The following is a 26,684-nucleotide window of genomic DNA, read 5'->3' as shown; positions in this document are numbered from 1 at the left end:
CCGGGTCCGCCTGAGGACGGGGGCGCCTTCATGCGGCCCCCACATTCCTCATCCCGCCGCCGCCGCCGCCGTCTCCGAGCTCCGCGCGCTGCGCCCCAGCCCCAGCAGGGCACTCAACTTTGGAAGTCCCGCGACGCTCCGAGAGGCGGCAGAGTCCGCACCGTGGCCCCAACCCGGGCCCCGCCGGCCCCGCCGCGTCTGGGGGAAGCGAGAGAGTCGGTGTTCGCTTCGGAGATATAAGGAGAGAGACACACGACCCCAAGCCAGCATCAGCACCCCTCGGCTGCCTCCCGGGTTGGGGGCGGGCCCCGCACACGGTAAGACCTCTTGCTTTCGCTCAGGCTCAAGAGTCAAAGATATAGAAACAGATATATTTAATTTCCTGTTATCTTTCCAAGTCATCAGGCCACCGATGATTTTTGTTCTCTCTTGAAGAATAAATATCTCTTTCCCCATCGGTTCGACCTACTCTCTCCCGCCGCTTAGAAATAAAACTTGGCTGTATCTAGGAGCTGGGAGCGAGAAGGCGCCGACCCCGAGAGCCCAAAGCGCGCGGACCGGGTGCGGTTCGGGGAGCCGGGCCCATGGGCCGCTAGCGGTCCCCCAGCTCGGGGCCCGGCCTCCCTGAGGCCCCTTCTCCATGTGAGGTGCGGCAGGGCGAGCGGGGCGCGAGAGGAAGAGGAGGACCCACGGGCACCGGGCCGGAAGGCAGCTGGCAGCAGGCCCAGGCGAGTGGGCACCCGCGTTCATGTTCCGCCAGGAGCAGCCGCTGGCCGAGGGCAGCTTCGCGCCCATGGGCTCCCTGCAGCCGGACGCGGGCAACGCGAGCTGGAACGGGACCGAGGCCCCGGGGGGCGGCGCCCGGGCCACCCCCTACTCCCTGCAGGTGACGCTGACGCTGGTGTGCCTGGCTGGCCTGCTCATGCTGTTCACAGTGTTCGGTAACGTGCTTGTCATCATTGCTGTGTTCACAAGCCGCGCGCTCAAGGCGCCCCAGAATCTCTTCCTGGTGTCTCTGGCTTCGGCGGACATCCTGGTGGCCACGCTTGTCATCCCTTTCTCGCTGGCCAACGAGGTCATGGGCTACTGGTACTTCGGCAAGGCGTGGTGTGAGATCTACCTGGCGCTCGACGTGCTCTTCTGCACGTCTTCCATAGTGCACCTGTGCGCCATCAGCCTGGATCGTTACTGGTCCATCACCCAGGCCATAGAGTACAACCTGAAGCGCACGCCACGCCGCATCAAGGCCATCATCGTCACGGTGTGGGTCATCTCGGCCGTCATCTCCTTCCCCCCGCTCATTTCCTTCGAGAAGAAGAGAGGCAGGAGTGGCCAGCCGTCCGCCGAACCGCGCTGTGAGATCAACGACCAGAAGTGGTACGTCATCTCGTCGAGCATCGGCTCCTTCTTCGCGCCCTGCCTGATCATGATCCTGGTCTATGTGCGCATCTACCAGATCGCCAAGCGCCGCACCCGCGTGCCGCCCAGTCGCCGGGGTCCCGATGCCACCGCCGCTGAGCTGCCAGGGAGCGCCGAGCGCAGGCCCAACGGCTTGGGCCCGGAGCGCGGCGGCGTGGGCCCCGTGGGCGCCGAGGTCGAGTCGCTGCAGGTCCAGCTCAATGGTGCCCCGGGGGAGCCCGCGCCCGCAGGGCCGCCGGACGCCGACGCGCTGGACCTAGAGGAGAGCTCCTCGTCTGAGCATGCTGAGCGGCCCCCGGGGTCCCGCAGGTCGGAGCGCGGGCCCCGGGCCAAAGGCAAGGCCCGGGCGAGCCAGGTGAAGCCCGGGGACAGCCTGCCGCGGCGCGGGCCGGGGGCGACGGGGCTGGGGGCACCCACGGCCGGGCCGGCGGAGGAGCGCTCTGGCGGGGGCGCCAAGGCGTCGCGCTGGCGCGGGCGGCAGAACCGCGAGAAGCGCTTCACCTTCGTGCTGGCGGTGGTCATCGGAGTGTTCGTGGTGTGCTGGTTCCCCTTCTTCTTCACCTACACGCTCACGGCCATCGGCTGCCCCGTGCCGCCCACGCTCTTCAAGTTCTTCTTCTGGTTCGGCTACTGCAACAGCTCGCTGAACCCGGTCATATACACCATCTTCAATCACGACTTCCGCCGCGCCTTCAAGAAGATCCTCTGCCGGGGGGACAGGAAGCGGATCGTGTGAGTGCGGAGTCCGCGCCCGGAGAACAGACTTGCGCTGACTGCAGGCAGCTGGGATCCAGGGGGCGCGTCTACGTGGTCCTGCCAAAACCCGGGTCCTGCCTGTTCCTAGTTTCTTGGCCCCAGGATGGCTCTGCAGCTTCTTGCGGGCATCTGCGCTCTCCTACCTGAGAAAAGTACTGGCTGGGAGGGCCACACCCCCCACTCCAACCCCCTCATTATTGTTAGGGCAGCTCCTCACTCAGAGCCATCTTCCTGGGTTCTTGGGCAGCCCCAAATCAGTATTGTTTTCTAAAAGTATTTTCACCTCACCTGGGCCCAGCTGTCACAATCGTTCAGAGCAAGCACGAGAGGCCAGAGGGGATGGAGGGCTCCCAAAGGGTTAACAGATGGGGTGGGGGTGGGGGTTACCCAGCCCCGGCTAATTGCTGTCCCCCTTCCCCAACTCTATTTTTAAACAAATGCTCAGGGCAGCCCTGCCAGCCCTCCCATCCCCCTCCCCCTTGTAAATATACACTATTTTTGATAGTACTTGGGGATGGGGATGGGGATGGGGACCTAAATGTCTCTTGGCTTTTGATGTTTGAATCCTGGCTACTGATGTTTGAATCCTGGAGATGCTCTCCAGGCAGACACATTGTGTCTAGTTCAGGGCAAGCCTCTTTGCAAAGTGAGTCCTTTTCTGGTGTCATTACCCTCTCTGTGTCCTTTTCACCAGCAACTGGTGACTGTCCCTTGGGACTGGACTTGCGTTGAGATTTCCTGAGGGGGAAAAGATTTCTGTCCATTTCTCCACCCCTGTGCCTAACAGCATAATTGCCTTGTCCTATGTAAATATTACAAGGATGGATCAAGACAGAAGTAAATGAACCTTTCTGCCTTGCAGCAGCCCTGTGTATAAAGCCATTATTCTTGGATGCACCCTTTTTCACTCCAGTACTGCACTTTAAAACCTTCTCTTTCCAGTGTCCCCTTCCTCCCTTCCTCTGGGGCCACTGCTTGAAAAATATGTATGTTTCCATCTTAGATGTATGTGTTACCACTCCCTCCTTCAGAGTGCTGACTGTGGGAAATCTTTTACCTGCTGTTTTTAGACACAGAGAAGTGGAAATTATGTGGAAGAAGCAAACCTGATACAATTTGCCCAAAGTAAACAGTTTGAAGAGACAAATGGGCTTGCCCAACTGTACAGTTCCTGCCCCAAGAGCTCTTAAGTATCAAAGTGTTGTCCATTTTTCCTCCCTGTTTTTCTGGTTGAGATCAAGTCATTGATAAACTCCCAAAGTCAAGGGAGAAGGGCGGAGACCTTGTTTACATCCAAGTTGCCCTATGTTTTAGACAGAGACTCTTTAAGGCCTGCGCTCATATTTCACTAAAGAAAAATTAATGTCAGCACATGTTGCTAATGACAGTGGATTTTTTTTAACAAAAAGTTTACAGATCAAATGTGAAATAAATATGAATTAAATGGTCTGTCTGTTATCTGAGTTTTCAAAAGCATTAAGACTCTGGAAACATCTGAATTTATGTATATTTGAAATTAAAAAATACTTATGCATTATAAAACACTTTTAAAAGGCCAAGCAGTAACAAAGCTGCCATTTATCATCTGTTTCTTCTTTGCCAGATGCGATGGTGAGTCTGTTATAAGCTCTGTTTCATTTAATTGTCCCCCAAAGCCTATGAGGGTAGGTACTGTTATGATCCCCATCTAACAGGTGAAAAAAACTGAGTCTCAGAGGGCAAGGGATTTATTCAAGGTTAACCACAGTGGGGGGAGTGTACTGCATGCAGGGTGATCAGGTCTTAGGGTCTGTACTGTTCACCCCAGAGTCTTGCCAGAGTTATATCACTAAGACTTCGCAGAATGCTCCCAGCAGTGGAGTCTCTACACAAGGTGTGCTATATCTCCAGAGCACTGGATATATTCCAAGTGTGCAGGTATACACCCTGAGTGTGTAGATATACACAAAGTGTGTGCATGCTGCAGTGTTTTATGTGTTATTCCTCAAAATGTATCCATCGCCCAAGTGTGGTAGATACACCAATTATGCCATATACTCCAAATGTGTACCAGACCTAACAATGTAATGTATACAACATGTGGTACATAGCCCATAGGATGGGATAGGCTTCCCAGGTAATGCTAGTGGTAGATAACCTGCTTGCCAACGCAGGCGATGCCTGGGACAAGGGTTCAGTCCCTGATTTGGGAAGATCCCCTGGAAGAGGGCATGGCAATCCACTCCAGGAGTCTTGCCTGGAGAATCCCATGGACAGAGGAGCCTCAGACACTACTGAAGCAGCTTAGCACGCAAGCGTGGTATATGAAGCAATTGTGGTATAAACCTAAACAGAACCACATATTTGATCGGTTGAGTTGTCTCTGGCCAAAGGCTGGGATCCTTCCTGTTGCATTCCTGTAATATTGAGTTCTCTCCCTATGTCTAGGAGGGCTTACGACCCTTGCCCTGTGGTTATGGTGATGGCACTTTGAAGCTGGAAGGGTCTAGAAATCCAGGAATTCAGCCCCTCATCTTCTTAGAGGAAGTGACCTGCTCAGGGTCCTCCAGCTCTGGGTGACCTTCTGTTGAAAGCAACTGGCCAAGAGTGGAATATTAATAGTTCTCATGTGTGTATTATAAAAGGCTGTGCTGGTGAAGGAGAGTCACCGTCCCAGGAGCTGGGTTTGAGGGGCAATCCCAAGCCACAGATCCAAGTCTGGGGGGAGACGGGTTTGTAAGACCAGCCACTTACAACACACATGCAGCCCAGCTCTGGATGCCCCAGAAGCAGATCATCAGTTCGCCTCCAGGTGTTCCCTCTGGGCAGCACCTGCAATATCTCCTTATTAACTTTTTTGGGGTGGGGTTGGGGTGAGGGTGGGCTTCCTTCATAGCTCAGCTGGTAAAGAATCTGCCTGCAATGCAGGAGATCCCAGTTCTATTCCTGGGTTGGGAAGATCCCCTGGAGAAGGAATAGGCTACCCACTCTAGTATTCTTGGGCTTCCCTGGTGGCTCAAGCGATAAAGAATCTGCCTGCAATACGGGAGACCTGGGGTTTGATCCCTGAGTTGCGAAGATCCCCTGGAGGAGAGCATGGCAACCCACTCCAGAATTCTTGCCTGGAGAATCCCCCATGGACAGAGGAGCCTAGTGGGCTACAGTCCACAAGGTCGCAAAGAGTCGGACATGACTGAGTGACTAAGCACAGCACAGCACAGGGGTTAGGGTAGGTATGCAGGGGTGGGAGGGTGCAGAGCCCTTAGAAGGGATCTGGGCTTTGAGGGGCCTGGAAGAAGGAAGACCATGTTTCTGAGGGGTTTTATTAGAGGTGGGAGGGAGTGTCCTCTAGCATCAGATGCTCTGACTCTGAAGACAGGACAGTGGACAGGCATTTGGCTCCAGCAACCCTTGCCTGGAGCTTCAGAAGCCACAGCCTTTGGCATCAAGGCTGCCCTGTCTGGGGCTGTGCCCTGCTCCCTATCCCCACAGCAGCCTCCTCTCTCCCAGCTTGCTCAAGGCACCCATTGCCCCAAAGGCAAACAGTGGCAGACGATAGGCCAGCCCGACAGGCCCCCAGACCGGGCTGTGTGTCCCAGACACAGGGGCAGATACAAACACTGCTTGATGTTAACTGCTGTCTTCAGGGAAGTGGCCCTGCTCTCTGAGAAAGGGGAAGTGTGGGCACTAGAGCCACAGAGGGCAGGCCCTCCCTGCCCCACCCCAGCAGCAGAGAAGCCCCAGAGATGGATGAGGCCTGGGGAAGGGAGGGGAGAGAGGGCTGGAGCTGAGGCTAGGATGCTGGGGGCAGCACTGTTCACTGCAGAGGCCTCAAGCCGCAGTCCAATAGGTCTGGGGTGGGGGACGGGATTTGAGGATCTCAGTCTAAAGATGAGGAGATAAGCCTGTCAGTCTAGGACTTCCGGTCTATATCTGATCCTGATTACCTGGGTCTGTTTTTGTGGTGAAGTCTTCTATTTTACGTGATTTTGGTTGGGGCACCAAAAGCCACTGGCTTTGGGCTCTGAAGCATGTCTTGCCAGGCTCACTCCCACCCAGTGCCTGGAGTTGGGGGCGGGCAGCCTCCTTTGAGCCTAAGCCCCAAGGGTCTGTCTTTCCTGAAAGTCTCAGTTCAATTTCTTCTCTGCTAAAGGGCTGGAGGAGGGTTTTCCCTGGTGTGTGTGTATTTAGTCACTAAGTCATGTCTGACTCTTTGTGACATCATGGACTATAGCCTACTAGGCTCCTCTGTCCATGGAATTCTCCGCAGCGAGGATACTGGAGTGGGTTGCCATTTCCTTCTCCAGAGGATCTTCCCAGACCAGGATTGAACTCGGGTCTCTGGCATTAGCAGCCCCTTCCTTAGTGACTCAGTGGTAAAGAATCCACCTACCAATGCAAGAGATGTGGGTTCAATCCCTGGGTCAGGAAGCTCCTCTAGAGGAGGAAATGGCTACCCACTCCAGTATTCTTGCTGGAAAAAGTCCATAAACAGAAAAGTTTGGCAGGCTATAGTCCATAGGGTTGCAAAGAATCTGACAACTGAGTGAGCATGTGCACACACACATCTCTGTGCTGTGAGTGTGCAGTGTGGGAGAGATGGCTGTGGCTGGGGGCTCAGGGAGTAAGATGCAGGGGCTCAGAGATGCCAAGACTTAGGCTTAGGGAGGACGGATGGGAAGGCAACTCTGGTTCTAGCAGCTGAGCCCTGTGGAACAGTGCCAGGCCTATATAACGCCCCAAGGCCTAAGTCAGTCCCCAGATTTTGTGTCTCCAACTTCATCACTGAAGATGTCCTGTCAAATGTCTGTTCCCATTTGGGGACACCTGTCAGGAAGCCCACTTCCCAAACTCAAGCTGAGTGTGTGAATCGGAGAATCACAATCCACACTGGCCTAGCCAAGACTCTGAGAAGACCTAAAGAAAAAGTACCGGTTAAAGATTGTTTTTTCTTTTTGTTTTTTGCTTAGTCGCTCAGTTGTGTCTGACTCTTTGCAACCCCATGGGCTGTAGCCCACCAGGCTCCTCTGTCCGTGGGGATTCTTCAGGCAAGAGTACTGGAGTTGGGTTGCCATGCCCTCTTCCAGGGGATCTTATCAACCCAGGGATTGAATCCAGGTCTCCTGCACTGCAGGCGGATTCTTTACTGTCTGAGCCACCAGGATGGCTCAGCATCCAGAATGAGGGCTCAATGTCACCCTCACCTGCAGCCTCTGCCCTGGGCCCTGCCACCCTCCACGGTCGACCTGGAGTCTGGGATGCAGGAAAGGGCGCCTTCCTCAGCAGAGGGCATGCCTGCAAGGGAAGCCCTGTGAAGTCACTGAGATTAATCACAAACACCAGAGTCTGTCTTGAAAATAGCATCGATCTCTTTGATTACCAGAAGTCCTGGGGTTTAGAGTCAAGCAAAAAAAAGAAACAGGGCCTGTTGGAAAAAGCCTGGACTAGGCATCAGGAGGCCTGGATTCTAGTGCTGTGGTGTGACCTTGGGTAAAAGCTTTTCTGAGCCCCCATGACTTCATTTATAAAATGAAAATGGTTGGTCTGGATCCCTGCTATTTAAAACTGTGTTTCATTGTACTTATATAACTATAAAAATTAATCTCAATCTCTATCTCCCATCTATCCTCAGCCTCTCTGTCTATCCAACCACATCATCTATTAATAGCTGATGAAATGCTGGTTCAGTGACCTTTAATAGGTACCTTTTAGAGACTTCCTTGGGGGTTCAGCGGTTAAGGCTCTACGCTTCCAACGCAAGTGGCAAGATTTTGATTCCTGGTCAGGGAACTAAGATCCCATGTGCAGTGTGGCCAGAAAGAAAGCAAAAACAAAAAACAATCTTAACAGGTACTTTTTCTTTAGGTCTTCTTAGTCTTAATTATGCCAGTGTGGATTGCGATTCTCCGAGAGGAGATGATATGGTGTGTTAGGTTTCCAAAACTCCCTGGACTGCAGAATTTCATTTTTTTTACGGAGCATCTCAGTGAATGGTGTTTGCAGAAATACTTGTTGGACCTTGCTGGGCCGAGGGGTCTCACCAGACTTTTCTGTTGATGGGTTTTAAGTGTCTGCTCTCTCCTGTCCTTGCCTTAGATGTGAGGCGTCCCCCCACCCCAACCCCCAGGCTGCAGTCCCTCTCCCCTACCAGGCAGTGGAGCTGAGCCAGAGGAGGAGGCTGGGAGGAGGGGTGGACTGTTCTGGAGAGGTGGCACTGGTTCTTTGCAGTTTCCTTAGCAGCTGCTGTCCCGTGGAAGGGGAGTCTGACCCCAGGGAGCTCAGGAGGGTGTGGAAGGCCAGTTGGGAGTGGCCTGTCAGGTTCTTTCAGTTCCGCTCAAGGGCAGGAACTTGGCCCTCTTTGAAATTTGCATCTGAGAAAAACAAGATGGTTAGCTGAGAAGGTAAGTGATGAGGGATTAAGAGCGTACTCTTAGTACAAGGCGCATCAGGGTTAAAGCACCAAGGGGCAGTGACACCCTGGAGCTGCCAGGGGTCAGAGGACTGAGGGGAGAGGGCTGTAACTCAAATATTAGAGTTGCAGTTTGCAGGGAGGGTGTCTGGAAGGTGCTTTGGTCAGGGTCACTGTAGCCAGTGGGCATGGAGAGAGCCTGGGGGATAACACCTCCTCTACCCTCAACCGGCCACCGGCCTGGGCTCAGAGCAGGAGGGCAACGGCAGAGGTGGTAGGCACGGGGTAGGCGGGCAACATCCAGCACAGAACCCGCCGCTTGAGAAAGGCTGAGCGATGCCAGTCTGGGGGAGACAGGCTGGCGGGAGGCCAGCACCCCGTTTCTTCAGCGTGTCTGTGGCCAGCTCTGTGGGCCGCTGGGCAGACCTCGTGGGTGGGAGGGTGTATGTTGGGCTTGTTATGAGCAGATCAGACTGGGCACACACACCGACACACAGACCCACACACCTGCCATCTGGCCCATCCGGTGAGAGAGAGCCCCAGGCACCCTTTGACCAAAGCTCTCTAGACTGGCCTCCTGCCTGTGAGGTCCAGCTTAGACAGCCGAGAAGCAGACACTGGGCTGTCTGGCAGTGATGACCAGCAGACTGGGGCCTCGGTGGGGAGGGGTGGGCACTGGCCCAGGTCAGTGACCCCATCTGTGCCCTGGGTACACTGGGGACACGGCTGCTCCTTACCCAGCACCTGAGGGCACCCCTTGGCCTTCCTGCTCACAGATACACACCTTCAGGATGCTTTTTCATGCCATTAGCCCCAGAGGAAGCTTCCCGGTGGCTCCGAGGTAAAGACTCTGTCTGCCCATGTAGAAGACACAGGTTCAATCTCTGGGTTGGGAAGATCCCCGGAAAGAGAAAACAGCAACCCACTCCAGTATTGTTGTCTGGAGAAGTCCATGGACGGAGGAGCCCGGCAGGTTATAGTCCATGGGGTCGCAGAGTCGGACACGACTTCGTGACTAAGCAACAACAAATGATGAACCTCAGCAGAGGCCTGAGAGTTTAATGCACGACAGATTCCTTTCTCCATCCGTTCATTCACTCAACAACAAGTTTTTGGAGCTGTTCCCAAGCTAATATCACTGATAGCGTTCCATTCATGCTTGGTGCTGGGGATAGAATGGTAAGATAATCAGGATCTTGACCTTGCAGAGCTTCTTCTTTTGAGGGGGAGACAGATATTAAGTGGGTACAGGGGAGTGGTAAGCAGGTTGACAAAAGTGGGAGACAGGGGCTCACTGAGGGGGAACCTGGCCTGGGCTAAGGTGTCAGGGGAGGGGCTTAGAGGAGTGACCGCTGGGTGAGGACAGAGGGATGGGCAGGTAGGTCTGGCAAAGGGGCTGGGGGTGAGAGAGGAGCGCCATTTGTTCCGGTCACTAAATGAAGTCCACCCTGCTTGGACCGTATGTCCTGAGAGACTGACAGAAGGGCGAAGAGGCTGGAGACGGTTGGGACCAGGCCACACAGCCATTTGGAAAGATTCATCTCGAGGGCAATGCAGAGCCACTGGAGGGATTTGGAGTGGAGGATGAAAGTGATCAGAGGGTGTTTGTTTGGAACAATATTCTGGCTGCTGAGTGGGGACTGATGGGGTGAGGCATCTCAGGAGCAGTAGCGAAGAGATGATAGGAGCTTGGAAAGTCCAGGGCCCCTGCATCCCCTGAGGTTACCCAAAGGCAGTGCCAGACTTGGTGCAGACCCAGACACTGGGATTTCAGAGAAGTCTTTGCTGGCAAAATACTAGTACACACCACCGCCCCACCCTCTGTGGATTTCCATCTCTAGAGGGTGAGTCCCAGGCTCAGAGCTTCCTGTTTCTGGTTACATGAAACCATCTTGAAGGGTTAATTCAACCCTAACCTAACCCTAACCCTAATTCAGTCTATCTCGGTGGGCTGTAGACCTGGTCATGTGACTTGGTCTGACTCCGGGCATGATTTGAACCTCAGCAGCCTTATCTCTGGGGCTTCCCAAGTGGCACTAGTGGTAAAGAACCTGCCTGCCAATGCAGGAGACATGAGAGAGGCAGGTTTGATCCCTGGGTCAGGAAGATACGCTGGAGGAGGAGGGCATGGCAACCCACTCCAGTATTCTTGCCTGGAGAATCCCATGGACAGAGGAGCTTAGTTGGCTACAGTCGATAGGCTCGCAAAGAGTCAGGACTGAGCGACTGCATGCACACACACGCCTTATCTTTACCACAATCAGGGAGGATTAGAGGAGGCCATGAGAATAGAGGTCGGTGTGTCCCCTGAGCCCCTCAAAGGCTTGTTGGCAATGTGAGATCATGAGAGTTGGAGGCCCTCAGCACCCCGTGGATTCTGCTTGGGACCAGGAGATTTGATAATCCAGAAATCTGGGACTCGCCCCCCTTATTCCTGCACTAGGCTTAACCAGGCCCCTCCAGGGGAAAAGCCCTCTGTTTGCAAGTTCAGGAAACCTGTAACTTGGCACACCTGTCTACTCTGCCTGCCATGAGGCACTTTCAGCTGCAGACTCACGGTGCCTGTGCACCCCTCCCTCTGACACTTCATACCTGATCGTTGGCTTGAAATCTAGTCCCTACGCTTTCAACATGTGCTTATTATTTGCCATTGACCTGTCTCTCCCAGAAGTTCCCAGAGAACGAGTTTGGGTCTTGAAGAGGATGGCTGGGATTTCTGAGAAGGACACTTTAAGACTTGGGAGTCAGAAGATCTGATTATAATCCTGGTTCCAGCACCTCCCCTTGATTTTAACCTTCAACAGATGACCAACCTCATTTTCCCCACCTGTAACTTGGAGATGATGGTTGCTAGCATTTTAGTCAATTGCCCAGGCCAGTGCTCACATAGGGCTGAGACAAATGTGTGTGTGCTAAATTGCTTCAGTCATGTCTGGCTCTTTGCAACCCTATGGACTGTAGCCCACCAGGCTCCTCTGTCCAGGGGATTCTCCAGGCAAGAATACTAGAGTGGGTTGTCATGCCCTCTTGCAGGGGATCTTCCTGACCCAGGGACTGAGCCCTTGTCTCTTATGTCTTCTACATTGACAAGTGGGTTCTTTACCACTAGTACCACCTGGGAAGCCCCTAGAAACCAATACTGCCAGTCTTTTCTGCTCCAGCTTGGAAGCTGCTCTAAGCTGAGTCGGGCTGGGCTGGCTGGTTTGGATGGTGCCAGCATCATGGCTTCTGAACTGCTGTTTTAGGGAGATTTGTGATGGTAATTTGACGTGTCAGTCTCTTAGCTTTCTCTCTTTCCAGCTGGATGAAAGCAAGACCTTGTGTTCTTTATTAGAGCCAGAGGGTAGGACTGGACAAACTTCAAGACCCAGACCAGATCCATAGTGACCACGATGGTTTCTCCTGAAGCAGCCCTGAAACCGAAGTCTCCTGGTGGCCAGGTTAGTGCTCCTTCCTGCCTTGCTGCACCCCAGGCTGGTTTACTGTGTTCTGATGATAGCACTCTGTCCTTGTCTCCATGACTTTGCTTCTCCTACAAGTGGAAAACCACACCATCCTTCCCCGGCTGCCTAGCAAAATCACATCTAAACATTAAAGCCAAGCTACACCCCAGGACTCTTTAACATTAGTGATGGGAGGAACCTGGGATTTGACAACAGTTATTTCAGGGCTTAAACCTCGGGTCTGACTCCTTTTTGACATCCTTCCCTGTTCGTGAAGGTGGCCAGTAGGGGTGTGTGGGGAGGGTACCATGCTGCCAATCAGAGGGGCTGCTCCTGGGCTTGCCCTCAGCCCAGCCCATCCTCCAAGGCTCTGAGGGAGCATCTTTCTACCACTCTTTCTTCTTGCTCAAATGGCTTGGGTCCAAAGACTGGTGTCTTCACCAACTCTACTGTACCCACTTCATGGGGGAACTTTTGTCAGAAGAGTTTCAGACATAAACCAAGAGGAAAGCATGAGAAATGTGGATATTTTGCTTTTGGAATGATCTCTCCCCTTTCAGCATCCCCTCGCCTAAAGTTCTCCCAACCTCTCCAGCACCTGGATAAGGGGCTTGGACACTGGTGTTAGACATGGAGTTACATGGTGGCTCCATCTCTGGCTGTCTATATAAATTTGGACATGTTTCATTTTCCAGAACCTCACAGGTTTTTACCCTCTGAAAAATGGGTAAAATATTACCTTTCCCCACAATGTCATGGCCTGGCTATCATTTCATTTCTACATGTTTATCATGTTTTATATGTTTGAGAGTTTAAGTTCCAAAGAGGGAGGAGCTATGTTATCTGCTGAGTCTTTGGCACCTGAAACCCCTAGTAGGTACCAGTAAACATTTGTCAGATACAGTGAGTGAATGATGTGTGATGTGATGGAGGACACAGAGGGCAGTACTGTATCTCTCTCTATTAATATTATCTACCTTCTATCTATTATCTACCCACCTACCTACCTACCAATTGGCCAAAAAGTTCATTGGGGTTTTTCCATAACATCTTACAAAAAACCCCAAATGAACTTTTTGGCCAACCCAATATCCATCTATCTGTCTGTCTGTCTGTCTATCCATTTGTCTTAATATATCTATATACTTCTCATTTGGCAGTGGGATGAGTGCTTGGGAATATGGAAAAGGGTTTCAGCTTTTAAACCCAGAGAGATGGTGTATGAGTCAAGGTTCTCCGGACACAGAACCGGTATGATGTTTGTATGTGTGTGTCTCTGTATCTATGAATTTACCTATATATCTGCCTATCTATGGGTTTCCTTGGTAGCTCAACTGGTAAAGAATCCACCTGCAGTGCAGGAGATACCGGTTCGATTTGTGGGTCAGGAAGATCCCCTGGAGAAGGGATAGGCTACGTATTCCAGTATTCTTAGTCTTCCCTGGTGGCTCAGATGGTAAAGAATCCGCCTGCAATGCGGGAGACCTGGGTTTGATCCCTGGGTTGGGACAGTCCCCTGGAGGAGGGCATGGCAACCCACTCCAACCTATGGAGAATCCCATGGACAGAGGAGCCTGGCAGGCTATGGAGCATGGGGTGGCAAGAGTCAGACATGACTGAAGTGACTAAGCACAGTACAGCTGCCTATCTATGGAGATTAATTTAGAGAACTGACTCACACAATTGTGGAAGCTGGCAAGGTTAATATCTATAGGGTAGGCTGGAGGCCCATCGAAGAGCTGCAGTTTACAGGTAGTCTGCCGGCCAAGTACCCTCTTGCTTGGGGGAGGTCAGTCTTTTTCCCTTAAGGCTCTAGCAGAGGGGTGAGACCCACCCACATTATGGATGGCAGGCTGCTTTACTCAAAGTCTACTGATTTAAATGTTAATCTTATCTTTAAAAAAATACAAACACCTTTTCAGAGACATCTTGGATAATGTTGAATCAGATATCTGGGTACTGTGGCCTAGCCATTTCATTCTGCAAATATATATGTGTGTGTGTGTGTATATATAACCATTACATGCGAGGTTGCTCAGTTGTGTCTGACTATTTGCAACCCCATGGACTGTAGGCCATCAGGATCCTCTGCCCATGGGGATTCTCCAGGCAAGAATACTGGAGTGGGTTGCCATGCTCTCCTCCAGGGGATTTTCTCAACTCAGGGATCGAACCCAGGTTTCCCTTATTGCAGGTGGATTCTTTACTGCCTGAACCACTAGGGAAGCCCAAGAACACTGGAGTGGGTAGCCAATCCCTTCTTCGGGGGTCTTCCCAACCAAGGAATTGAACTGGGCTCTCCTGCATTGCATGTGGATTCTTTACTAGCTGAGCTACCAGGGAAGCCTAGCTACCCATTTTAGACAGGTTAAAACAGAATGGTGATCTAGACGTTTGTCTGTACTCAGGACAGTGGAGTTAGTGGGGGTACATTTTCCTGCCCCAGCTTTTAGCCCAGACACAAAAGGTGGTCTCGGCTCATTAAGACTGGCCCTGACCTGGCAGGGAAGGACCAGAAAATGCTCAGAACTGATCAGCTCACATGGTTCAGTGCTTCCCAATCACATCCCAGTGGTCTTTTGTGTGTGCAGCAGAGACACCAGCCTTTGCTTTGCTCTCTGGGTGACTCAGCTGCTCCCTGCCACTCTCCATGGAGACTGCGAGAGGAAGCCTCAAAGTCAGGGTCACGCTGGGCCCACATTAGTAGCCGCTCTGGGTTCTCTGTCATGCAGTCTGCACCTGGCAGGATCTGGGCCTCCCTATCATCACACTTGCTCTCCCACAAGCAGCTCTGGCTGTGCTCACTGTTCACAGTTTGGTCCTGAACCACTCACTGCCGCTCACTTGCCTATGCCCTCGTCTGACTGCTGGCTGTCCTGGCAGCCACCGTGGTCACTGACTCTCAGTTCATTTTGTTTCGGTTTGGGCACATGCTGTTGTCCTCTGGGTCTGGCTTCTCTTGTTGATACTTGCTCAGTGACAGTGATGCCTGCTCTCTGTCCCAGAAACACGTGCAGAATGTCTTGGGCATACCTCCCTGACCCAGTCCCTGGGGCCTTACTAGGATGCTGACAGGGGTGACTCACTCTCTGCGGGGCTTATGTACACGGCTGAACCTGGGCAGTTCCCATGGTGGGGGAGTGAAGGGTGTAGGACCATGGGAGCAAGGTGGAGAGAGGCAGGAGATGTAGGGTACCTTTTGTGAGACTCCAAGTCTGAGCTCTTCCTGGGGTCAGACCATTTGTGTGACCTTCTGCACATCACTGTCGTTGCCCTTGTCCCTTCACATTGCTGTGACATGGACTACGACGCCACAGACTGAGTGGTTTGTAAACAACAAAAACTTATTTCTCATAGACCTGGAGGCCAGAGGGCCCAAGATCCAGGGGCCAACGTGGTTGGGTGAGGACCCTCTTCTGGGCTTAAGGCTTGTATCTTCCTGGGGCAGAAGGGACAAGAGAACTCTTCAGGGTCCTTTTTAGAGAAACACTAATGCCATTCATTAGAGCTCTGCTCTCATGCCCTGAGCACCTCCCAAATGCCCCACCTCTTAATATCATCATATTGGGGGTTAGAATTTGAACATACAAATTTTGAGTGGGTGCAAACATTCAGAACATGGTAGTCATGGTCCCACCTCTGAACCCACCAGAGACAGAAGACTTTTGCTAGTATTGTTGGGACCGGCTGAGTTCACTTATCACCTGGGTTCACTGTGGTAGATGGCAGAGTCTGAGAGGGATGGAATCTTGGTGACATCAGTTTAGCCCTCAATCCAGATGAATATGAAGTAAGATCTTCCTCCAGACTTAAAAAAAATTTTCGTAAGCAATTAAATTCCCTTGCTTTTATTTAAGCCAATCTCAACTGGGTTTTCTGTCACCTGCCACCAAGAAAATCCTAATGGAGCCAGCCCTGTGATCTTTGGGTCAAAGTCACCTCATCAATATTCTCAAAGGCTACGTGATTTTTTTAAAAAAACTTTATTAGAGGATAATTGCTTTACAATATCGTGCTGGTTTCTGCCATGCAACAACATGAATCAGCCACAGAAATACATGTGTCTCCTCCCTCTTGAACTTCCCTCCCATCCCCCCGCTCTAGGTGGTCACGGAGCACTGGGCTGAGCTCCCTGTGTCACACAGCAAATTCACATGGGCTCTCTATTTTGCATATGGTAATATGTATGTTTCCTGCTGCTCTCTCAGTTCGCCCAACCCTCTCCTTCCCCCACTGTGTCCACAAGTATGTTCTCTATGTCTGCATCTTCGAAGGCTGCCTGACTTTGAAGGGCATTTAGTTGTTTTGCTTCTTTAATTGGGCGTCACTTGGTCCTTGTGTTAGGATCAGCTATCTAATCCAATTCTTTGAAACTCTGCATTCAGATGCTTATATCATTCTTTGGAAGGAATGATGCTAAAGCTGAAACTCCAGTACTTTGGCCACCTCATGCAAAGAGTTGACTCATTAGAAAAGACTCTGATGCTGGGAGGGATTGGGGGCAGGAGGAGAAGGGGACGACAGGATGAGATGGCTGGATGGCATCACTGACTCGATTGACATGAGTCTGGGTGAACTCCAGGAGTTGGTGATGGACAGGGAGGCCTGGCATGCTGCAATTCATGGGGTCTCAAAGAGTCAGACAGGACTGAGCGACTGAACTGAACCGATCTAATCCAAACTGCGTTGATAACATTGCTTTTGGTTTTCAATAGCCTTAATCAGTTCTTTGAACTTGTCTGAAAGTTGGAAACCCATAACCCACTTGTTGTTTGTTGTTTTATGGGAGCACTTATTGTTTTATGGGAACCAACAGGTTGAATGTATAAGATGAGTTGGTACAGCTCCTTGGATGAGTGGAGAGGAACTTGCAATCATCCATTGATTCCTGGAATTCTTCTATGCTGTGGGTAGGAGGTGGAAGATTCCTGGTCATCTGGGCTCCCAGGATCCAGCTTATTCTTCATGTGTTGCTAAAAGAGGACAGAGCAGTTGTTCTCATAACAGTTCCCTGGCTGAGCAAATGCTGCAACCCAGTCATCAGCACTGAAGGCAACTGAGTTCATGACCTACATCCTGACTGTTTCTAAAGGGAGCTGTAGCCACCCAGTGATTTATTTCATGGGTAAGCCTTCCAGGAAAAGGATTTCGAAGTTGTTGGAATGCGTGTATATTTTTGTGTGTTGAGTTTTGGGGATATTCTTCTTTGATCTAGTTGGCAAAATGAAACGATATGAGCTGAGAGCATGGGCCGTTTGGGTTTCCAACTTTCTGCCCTTACGTTCTGCCTCTTTTCACATTTTTGTAGATGATCAGCCTTCAAAACTGTGCAACGGTGATTGGGCATGAATCCTGTAAGTGCCAATAATGTGTGAAGGTGAGTCCAGTGAAAAATGAGGAAGCCTTGTGGTCAAGAGCATGGACACTGTGGTCTGCAGACCCGTGTTCCCTACACGCTGATTCCAGAGGGAGTGGAGTGTCTGGGAACCACAGTTCTCTCACCTTTCCTAGATAACCTGGAGTCTCATCAACTCTTAAAATTCCCCATGTTTTCTTCTCATTTAGAATCTTTTTCTAAATGTTGCTTCCACCAGGTACAGGGATGAATTCTGGATATTTGTTTTGCCCTGTTATTTGGTTTCATAGGGGGTGGGTCTCTGAGCCTTTTCTTTCTCTCAAACTAGCCTGAAACCACTGGGCAGGCTTAAGAGTATGCTTCAGTTGTCTGCAAATCCACCTCTCCCTCTCCCCTGACCAGCCTCTATCGTAGCACCCGGCATGTCGAGGGTGTTTAGTGTGGCCTTTTGGTCCTGGGCCTTTGCTCTCTGGGGGGTGGGAGTGGCCACTGAATGTGAAGGAAGAGTCTGAGGGCAGAAGTTGGGTGTGGAGGGGAGTAGCCAGAAGAGGGAGGAAGTAGTGGCCAGTGAGAGGAAGGCTAAATGCCTGCTCTGTGTTCCAGTCTGTGTTCAGTGCCCCAGGGCTGCATTGTGCCTCGAAAGAGTCAGCCTGGATTCGTGGCTTGAGGTGGAAGCCAAAGTGACTGCAGCCACTTATACGAGGTGGACTGACCTGCTGCTCTGGTGCCCTTCCCTGGGCACCCAGCCCTGCTGGGTGGTCTCTGTCCTGAACCAGGACCTGTGATTGACGTGGAGGGGTGGAAGCCAAAGAGCTGCGGACAAATGGTTTGCCTTGGCCCCGCTTGCTCAGAGAGCATGGAACACATCTGGAGGGGGTCCTGCTGCTCTCCGTCTGCAGTCTTACCCTAAGGATCTCATGGATGAAGGAATCTGGAAGGTACCAGCCCTGTTCTCAGAGCTGTGTGTGCTGTGCTTGGTCGCTCAGTGTGTCCAACTCTTTGCAGCCCCATGGACTATAGCCCAGCAGGCTCCTCTGTCCGTGGGAATTCTCCATGCAAGAAAACTGGAGTGGTTGCCATGTCTTCCTTCAAGGGATCTTCCCAACTCAGGCATGGAACCTGGGTCTCCTGCATTGCAGGTGGATTCTTTACCATCTGAGCCACCAGGGAAGTCTGTTCTCAAAATGGCTGCATTCAAATGGGCCTTCATTCCTATTATCTCAGTCCCATGGTGACCACTGTATCCACCCTGGGAGCCACCCCTCACCCTCTGCCCTTGCACATTGGCTCCATGCAAAGTTCCCTGGAGGAACAGGCTTACCCCTCCCCCTCCAACCTGAGATGGCATGGGGGTCTCTGGGATGCTGGATCCCAGACTCATCTGTGTACACACGTGTGTGTGTATGTCTGTGTGTAAGGAGGGAGAGAGACTGATCTAAGCCTGGACAGGGACAGAGGGCAGAGACAAGTGGAAATTCACAGGCGGGACTTGCTCTCTCTCTGCTTCCCTGGTCCTCAGCCCCCTGGAAGGTGACTGTCCTGGCTCGAGGAAGCTGGGCTGGGAGTGAGGTATAGAGAGTGCTGGCACTTGTGGGACCCCCCACGCTCTGCAGGTGGGCAGTGAGCTTCAGGGAGAGGAAACCGAGGAACAGTGGCCCCTCCCTGGTTTCCAGTGTGTGGACAAGAATGGGCATCTGGGTCCAGCTCTGAGCCGAGCCGAGCCCCTGGGGCCATGTGGAGGCCGACCCTTCTACTTACTCCTCTGTGGCTTGGACGCATCACCTCCCTTTTCACTGCCTCAGTTTCCCCATCTGTAAAATAGGTATCCTAACACCACTCTCACAGGTAGGTCAGATGAGACCATGGAGGAAGCAGTGCTTTGCAAGCTTTAATGTTCCTGCTGTAGTGGTGAGGGACAGGGAAGACCCCGGAGTATGGGAACCTCACATTGCAGTGCTCTGGGTCTGCAAAAAGATGGGAGGGACAGGAGAGGCTGCTCTGGGGAAGGCAGTCTGGTCCTCACAAGAGTCTTGGATCTCTGTCCTTTTGTCCCAGGGCACGAGAAACCAGGAACTCCACGTGGCTTTGGGGTGGTAACGGTAGGTGTCTGAAGTGGACGAAAAGACAGGCAGAGGGACCACTTCCCTCATTGCCTCTGGTCCATCCAATCACTTGCCACTCCTCTCAGAGCCGGTGCCTTTGCTGTCTGCAGCAGCAACTACGGGGGCCCTTGGACCTCCCAGCATAATCTTTTTACGGAGGTGGTGTTTGGGGACTCAGGAAGAAAAGCAGCTCTCTGGCATTGTCTTGGTCTTGGCTGCCCCTAAAAATACGATGTGATGCGGCTAATGAGAAAGCACAACAGGGCCGGCTCGGCATGACCTAATATAGCCTGGCATTCGAGCCCAAACCAGGAAAGAAACGGGGACTGTAATTGAAAACACAGCATGTCTCTCCGATAGGGTGGCAGGGTGCTTGCGGTGATCTCCATGGCAGGGCAGCCTGTGCGGGTCTGAGCAGAGGCCCAGGGGGCTCTCCTGGAGCTCCTGGTGTGGTGGGGTGGGGGCCCAGCTGAGACCACCCTGCAGCCTCTTGCCAGCATCAGGTTGATGAGCCCAATAAGCTCTTGTGGGGAGGAGTAGAGGGCTCAGTGCCAACTGGGGTTGTCATGAATCCCATCTCCCCAAGACTCTGGAGAGTGGCATGGACCAGGCTTCCCGGCTGTCAGGGCTGTGGTCACCTGGCTAGACTGGATTGGCCGTACATTGAGTCTCTAAGAGAATCTACCCCACCCTCCTGTCTCAAGCAATGGACTGATGCCAACCTGTGGAAACCCGGTGGTGGCAACTCGGAAGTCTTGTTCCTCCTCTGCCTCCTTCCTGCATAGATGGGGTCCCATGGGTCAGCCGTGGGGCCAAAGGGCCCAGAGGCTGCTCTGTGCTGACATGTGACTTGGGTCTGGGGAGGGGAGGAGCCAGAACCAAGAGGGAGAACCAAAGCTGTGAGCGACCATCTCATCCCTGTGTGTCTGAGACTTTCCTGGCCTTGGCATGCAAGTCCTGAATCCCAGGGAATCCCTCGGTCCCGGGAAAGCCAGAATGGTTGGTTTCCCTACTGCATACCCCTGCTCCCCTAAACCAGTTTGTTGTGGGACCACAGCGTGCTCTCTGGACTGGAGTCCCAGGAGACCCACCCCAGGTCACAGGGCTGTCAGCTGACAGAGCGGGGACTTGAGTCCAGGCCTTCTGACCGAAAGTTCAAGGCTCTGTGCCCCCCTGCCTGTATTTCTCATGTCATCCATGAGCTCTCTCTAGTGTTCTTGGCCAAGGCCTTTCCCCAGGATGGAAGTGGTGGTGATAGAGCAGAAAGAGGGGGAGAGGAGAGACTTCCCAGGATTTAAGTTCAGGTTGCCTACTGAACGTTCAAACTTCTTCTGTTTTTGCAGGAGGGCAGGTGGTGATCAAACACATTATTTGCATCCATACTTCCTTCCCCACTGTAATAGGCCCCTGGCCTCTAAACAGTCACTAGGGAAATGGGGGGGCCCCAACAGGGTTAGAGGGGGACACTGAGAAACCAGGGGAGTTAAAGGCTCTGGGCTATGAGACTTCAAGAGGAGAAGACTCAGTCTCTGCCCCCAAGAATCTGATGATCTGGTTAGAAAAATGCAGCAGGCTGGCCTGTGGCTGCCTTGCTGTGGTGCCACCCAGCTATACACACACACACTCACGCACACACATAAACACTCATTCTGGGGAACAATAGATAAAGGACACAGCTTATGGAGATTGTATTACTCTCACTTCCCTTAAAGAATTTATGAGTTCAAATATTTATTGAATATTTGTTCTTAAACATGTTGTTCCCTCTGTCTGGAACACACTCTTTTTCTCCCTCCTCCTCTATCTCATCCCCATCCCTGCAGCCCAATTCCATCCATTCTTCTGGCCTCAGCTTAATATATCATATTTATTGAACACTTAGTAGGAAGCGCTTTGCACTGAATAACTCATTTAGTCCCAATGAAAACGGTGCGAAGCTATTATACCCAGTTCACAGGCCAGGAAACTGAGTGGTTCACTGACTGCCTGAGGACACGTGGATCTCAGCTGTTAGCCTGGGGTACAGACTGGTTTGTGTTTTCCCTGGAACAAAGGCTTTTCCAATCCCCGCCCCCCCACCCCCCCCTGGTTCCCCAAACCTCTGGTTTTCCCCTGGTAGGACACTTGTCACAGAGCTGTGAAATGCCTTGTCTCATGTTTCTTCCATGAGACAGTTCCTGGAGGCCTGCGACCCTCCTGGCTTCATCACTAGTTCTGGGCATTTAAAAAGAGCTTAGTAAAGGCCTGTTGAATGAATGGATGGGTGGATGGATGGAAGAATGGACCGGTGGATGAGTGGACAGATGGAGGGATGGATGAATGGACAGATGGAGGGATGATTTACTTCAATGGCTGAAGGAGCACTGAGGCTGAGGTCCTCCATGAAGGCCCTTGTTCTGTAACTGTGGGACACCCACACTGGCCACACTGAGCTCTTGATGTCACAGGTAAACACAGCTCTCCTTTCTGGGGTGGTGCTATAACTGTGAGATCAGAGAACAAATTGATATTTAAACAGTGATTTTTTTTTTTTTTGGAAGAGTCAGTTCTTTTGTAAATTCTTAGGATAAAACAGATTTGGAGGGAATTTCATGCTTGTGGAGGCCTTGACAGGCAATTCTCAGCTTTCCCTCCCCTCCCCCCTCCAACTTTCCATTACAATTTCTACTCTGCTCTGGGGGGTGCTTTGATGGAAAATGTTGGAGAAGTGCCGCTCAGAGGAGTGGCTGGAACTCAGGGCTTGGGGTGATGAGATTCAGTGTAGGGGAGATGGGAGGGAATTCCAGGGGGAGCATCCATGAGAAAGATGGGGAGATGGGAGCGGCTGTAGCTCTTGCTGGTCCCTGGAGCTGGGTGAGCAGCCTGCCACCGGCACTGTGACTGTCCTGGGGAATGGCCTTGGCTTTGAGCTCGCCAATTGCTGTTGAAATAAATGCTTTGTAGCCACATCCTGAAGTACCACGACAGCCTCTTGGAAAACGTCACACTATTTTTAGTCCCTTTAGCTCAAGAAAATTCCATCTCTTTTCCTCCCCACAAGCCAATTCATTGTTCTTGCCTGGGTCGTAAAACCCCGTTCTCCTTTTTAGCTCAGTGAGGCCAGTCAGCCGTGGGGTGGAGTCCTCTGTCCATTTCTATTTTCCTATCTTGTGTCACTCGTTCACATGGGAAAAAACCAGCCATCTCCCACGTTGGGGCCCCGTGTAACCTTCTTTCTCGAGGAGACACGTGATTGCTCTGAATCACTTGGAGGCAGCCGTGAATGAAAGAACATCAGGACTTAGGGTTCGAGGTGCCTGAAGTTGGTACGCCTGGGGCTTGACACAGAGCTTGTCTATTTCAGAAAACATTTCTAAGGAGGAGAGGAGGAACCAGTGCCTTCTAGACCGAGAGGAGCAAAGAGGGTGATTTTCTCCACTGGAGGAGTTCACTAATTCATCAGGAACCAGGAGCTGCCCAGTAGTCAGTCCTCTGCAGTTTACAAAATGCTTTTCTTGAGTTGTCTGTTCACACGTGTGCTTCTGCAATGAGGAACTATACACAAAGCTGTGGGCAAACAGATGGAGGGGCTGAGTCAGTCTGGAGGGATCAGCGAAGACTTCACAGAGGAGGTGACATATTGCTGTGTCTTAAAGCCTAAGAAGAAAGGAAGACATGATCCAGGCAGAGGGAACAGCATGTACAGACGCAAGGAGGTATGAAAGGTCGTGTCCCGAGGAGACTAGGGGGGAAGTTGGTTCCAGAATTTGAACGGTCATGTGTGTTGCTGGAGGGAGTGGGGAGCTGTTTGCGTATATTTTGCAGGAAGCTCACTCTGGAATCTGAATAGAGATTGAACCATTCTGGAGTGTATAGTGGGCTGTGCTGGGCACAGCCTATTGGACCCCTGTGTTAGACAACTGACCTTTTATTTTAAAGGTTTAATGGCTACAGCCTGGACAGGTGGGAGTGGGGAATTTAAGTTAATCCTTCAAATAGGGGCTAGCACAAGTGCCATCATTCCTCTCTTCATGCCATTGTCTGTGTCCATCACAGGCATTGCTAATCAACCACAGCATCATCCTCATGCTACAATCGAAGAAACAGAAAGGGATGGAAATGTGGGCCCAGGACCCACCAAGTTAGGAAGCAATGGAGCCAGGCCTGGTGTCCGCAACCAGACAGATGCGACGAGCTTGAGGTTCAGACAAACACGGGTGTGTATCCAGGTTTTTCCATTTGTTGCTCGAATGTCTGCACTGTCACTAATCTTCTCTGAGCCTCAGCTTCCTCATCTGTAAGATGGGAATCATACTATCCCTTCACAGGCTGGGTGGAATGGGATAATGAATGCTGTGTGTGAGTTCAGCACCAGGTATGTATTGAGTGCACAGTGAATGGTAACTATCAGAAATATTAATAATACTATTATTTCTCATAGCTAATATACCATCTCTCTATATATTTCCCAACCTTCCACCCTCCTCTTTACCTTAGCATCCCCATCTTTTCTGTCTTTCAACATGCTGTCAAGGAGGCTGGCTGGGAACTACTAATTCTTTAAAGAGTCATGACACGGACAGACATAGCCCTGCTGTAGATGTCTCTGGTTTGTTCTAGATGAGCCAAGAGACATCGTCTGTCCTTTTGGCAGTGAATGGCAATGAAGAAAAGCGGCTGCAATGACCAGGGTCTGACCTGGTGTCATCAAGATAATTACTGTCATTTGTGGGTCTGTGGTGCCAAGGGAATTCTCCTGGGACCTTACCAGTATTGATATGTGACCAGCCAGGAAGCTGCCTGGAGCCCCATCTGTAGGAAATACAAGAATCCCACTGGAAATTTAATGTGATGGAGAACATTTAATGGAGTTGCTTTCAGGACAAGTCCTGTGATTTTTCGGAGATTTGGGGTAGGTTGTTTGGGATGCTGGATGGCCTCTCAGTGTGTGCCGAGAACACAGATGGTCCCTAGACAGGGTGGAGACACCTCTCTGATGAGCTTTCAGTTTACTGGGTAGTTTTGGGGCCAGAACTGAATGGTTCAGGGCATTGGAGGAAAGGCTGAGGATCACCATCCCAGGTCCTCTCTAATTTCCTCTGAATTCAGGAAGAACTAGTTTTTAAGGAGTACCTAATGATTTGCCAACCTGGGGTCAGCTCTATTTGGTACCTGCCAGGGCAGCGCAGGCCTTGGGCTTCAAGGTACAGCTGCTGTGGGCGTCATAGAGGGCTCTCCATGGAAACCTGGGGACCCCCTCTCCATGTGGTACAGTGGCCTTTTTGTCATGAGTCTGGGCAGGAGCAGGAAGGCTGGAAAGAGAGAAAAGTGGGAGGCACTGGGCATGTGACTCTCCTGCTTTTGTGTCGTTCGTGAGCGTGGCCAGTCCCAGCCTATATCAGGCAGATGGTACAGGAATTTCCCAACTGTATGCCCAGCTGTAGGGTCTGATCCAGTCACACTGAGAGGAAGAGGGACCCCAGCAGGCATTCAGGGAACCCAGGAAGGGAGTGTTGGGCAGTGAGCATGTGCAATGAAGCCCACTGACCCAGAGGCCAAGGCTGGAGGGAGACCGACCCAGCTGCCCCCAGTCCCAGTCCTACATGATCTGCTCATCACTTTATGGGCCTGTGGGGTGACCACGGATGGGAGGGTTGACCCAGCACGGCTCCTAGTCACCTCCTCTGTGAAGTCTTCCCTGATTCCTCCAGACAGACTCAGCTTCTCCATCATCTGCTCCCCACAGCCTGGTGTTCAGTTCCCTGTTACAGACAGCTCAGGATACAGCAGCTGTTCCCTTATGAGTCCGTCAGGCTCCACGGAGTGGGGACGGTTAGGTGACTCTGCAGTGTGGCCGGGTCCCTGGCTCACGGAAAAGTCTGGGTGAAGGTTTATGGGGGTGAATTCTGACATGATGATGAAGGAACTCCAGGCTGTGTTGCAAAGTGACTTGAGTTTCTAGTCCTATTGGTTCCAAACTGCCAAGGACAGGCCTTAAATCACCTTTGTTGTTATGAGAGAAAGGGGGAACAGCAGTGATTAAATGTGCTTGGTAAGACGCCCTCTAGTTTGGGTTTGGAAGAAAAGAGGGATGGCTGAGATAAAACAGGGCTGGTTTCCCGCCTTCACATCACAGCGGAGCTAGCCTGCTGGGCAGGGCCGTGTCTCTAGTCCTCCCTTGGTGAGCCGGGGGCTGGCAAGATGGCATGGATGGAGAGGGGCACGGGGTGTGGCCGTGTGATTGAGGCTGAGGGGCCATTGCCACTGGGGGACATGGAAGATGGCATCCTAGGGGCCGGGGAGCCTGAACCCAGCTGAGGCTTGAGGGAAGAAGGGTAGGCTTATCAGGTGGGGCTGCAGTTCCAGGTGAGGAACAGCATGTGTGGGGGCCGGGGCTGTGTGTGCAAAAGGCCAGGACACCTGGAGCTCTGCACAGGGTTGGGAGTGCTCCACCGCGTCCCTCCTCAGCCAGACGCCAGCTCTGCGAGGCTGAGCCCCAGCCTGCGCAGGGCTTGGCCACCATCGGGGAAGCAATGTGGGGAGTGTGCCGATGCACTCTTTCTCCTTTCTTGGGGAGCTTCTACACTTAACGTGTGTCTGTGCGGCATGTGGTGTCTTTTGGAGCTGAGTGGGCTCTGGGCCCATTTCATTCTCACACCCAGCTTTTCCTACTTCCTGGAAGGACAGGGAGAGAGAGCAACTCCCCCCGAAGCTACAGTCCCATCCCATCTTGGAGCACGGCAGGCGGACTTGGAGGACTGCAGCTAGCAAGGGAGGGGGTCCACAGGCCCCTCGGAGCTGAGCAGGAGTAGAGAAACAGCTCAGGCACCATGAGTGTTTCTGGAGCCCTCCTTCACCTGCCTCCATACGACTGGGCTGGCTGACACCTCATGGGGCCTGGTCTGGCCCTCATGGCTTCTCCCCCAAAGAGACGCAGTGAGAATTTCACTTATGTCATGGTCACCATCATCCTCTACTGATTTCAATGGAAGCCCTGCTGGGCACCCAGCATCATGCCCTGGCTTTTATCCTCAGGCCTCTGCTCCAACTTCTCAGGGCTTAGGAAAGAGATGGGACCAACAGAGCTGGTCAACCAATGCACAGTTTTAATACCACCACCCAAGGGTCTGGGAAGCAGATACATCCTCAGAAAGTCATACAAAATGAGTTTCATCATAACAGTGTTGTTGTTCAGTCGCTTAGTTGCATCTGACTCTTTGTGACTGTAGCCCACAGGCTCC

General features: G+C 52.1%; 1 protein-coding gene and 1 long non-coding RNA gene across 3 annotated transcripts; both read left to right on the top strand.

Annotated features, from left to right (window-relative positions):
* The first annotated feature begins 229 nt into the window (after window positions 1-229).
* Window positions 230-26,684, top strand: LOC113884328. Of its 2 annotated transcripts, XR_003508845.1 has the most exons (7): window positions 230-317; window positions 11,898-12,003; window positions 16,921-17,131; window positions 17,315-17,383; window positions 17,966-18,300; window positions 22,808-23,159; window positions 23,500-26,684. It is a non-coding gene; the product is annotated as an uncharacterized LOC113884328 (long non-coding RNA). The 2 variants fall into 2 exon arrangements; XR_003508846.1 differs by lacking the exon at window positions 16,921-17,131.
* On the top strand, window positions 317-3,633 carry ADRA2A (adrenoceptor alpha 2A). Its single transcript, XM_027528851.1, has one exon. It carries the CDS (start codon window positions 749-751, stop codon window positions 2,153-2,155), a length of 1,407 nt encoding a protein of 468 aa, XP_027384652.1. The 5' UTR covers window positions 317-748; the 3' UTR covers window positions 2,156-3,633.

The sequence above is a fragment of the Bos indicus x Bos taurus genome, chromosome 26, assembly GCF_003369695.1.
Source record: "Bos indicus x Bos taurus breed Angus x Brahman F1 hybrid chromosome 26, Bos_hybrid_MaternalHap_v2.0, whole genome shotgun sequence".
Classification (NCBI taxonomy): domain Eukaryota; kingdom Metazoa; phylum Chordata; class Mammalia; order Artiodactyla; family Bovidae; genus Bos; species Bos indicus x Bos taurus.
This window is presented reverse-complemented; position numbering and strand designations above follow the sequence as displayed.

What these genes read in the sequence shown, in the direction of transcription:
- ADRA2A (XM_027528851.1), top strand. Translation starts at nt 749, where the DNA reads ATGTTCCGCCAGGAGCAGCCGCTGGCCGAGGGCAGCTTCGCGCCCATG.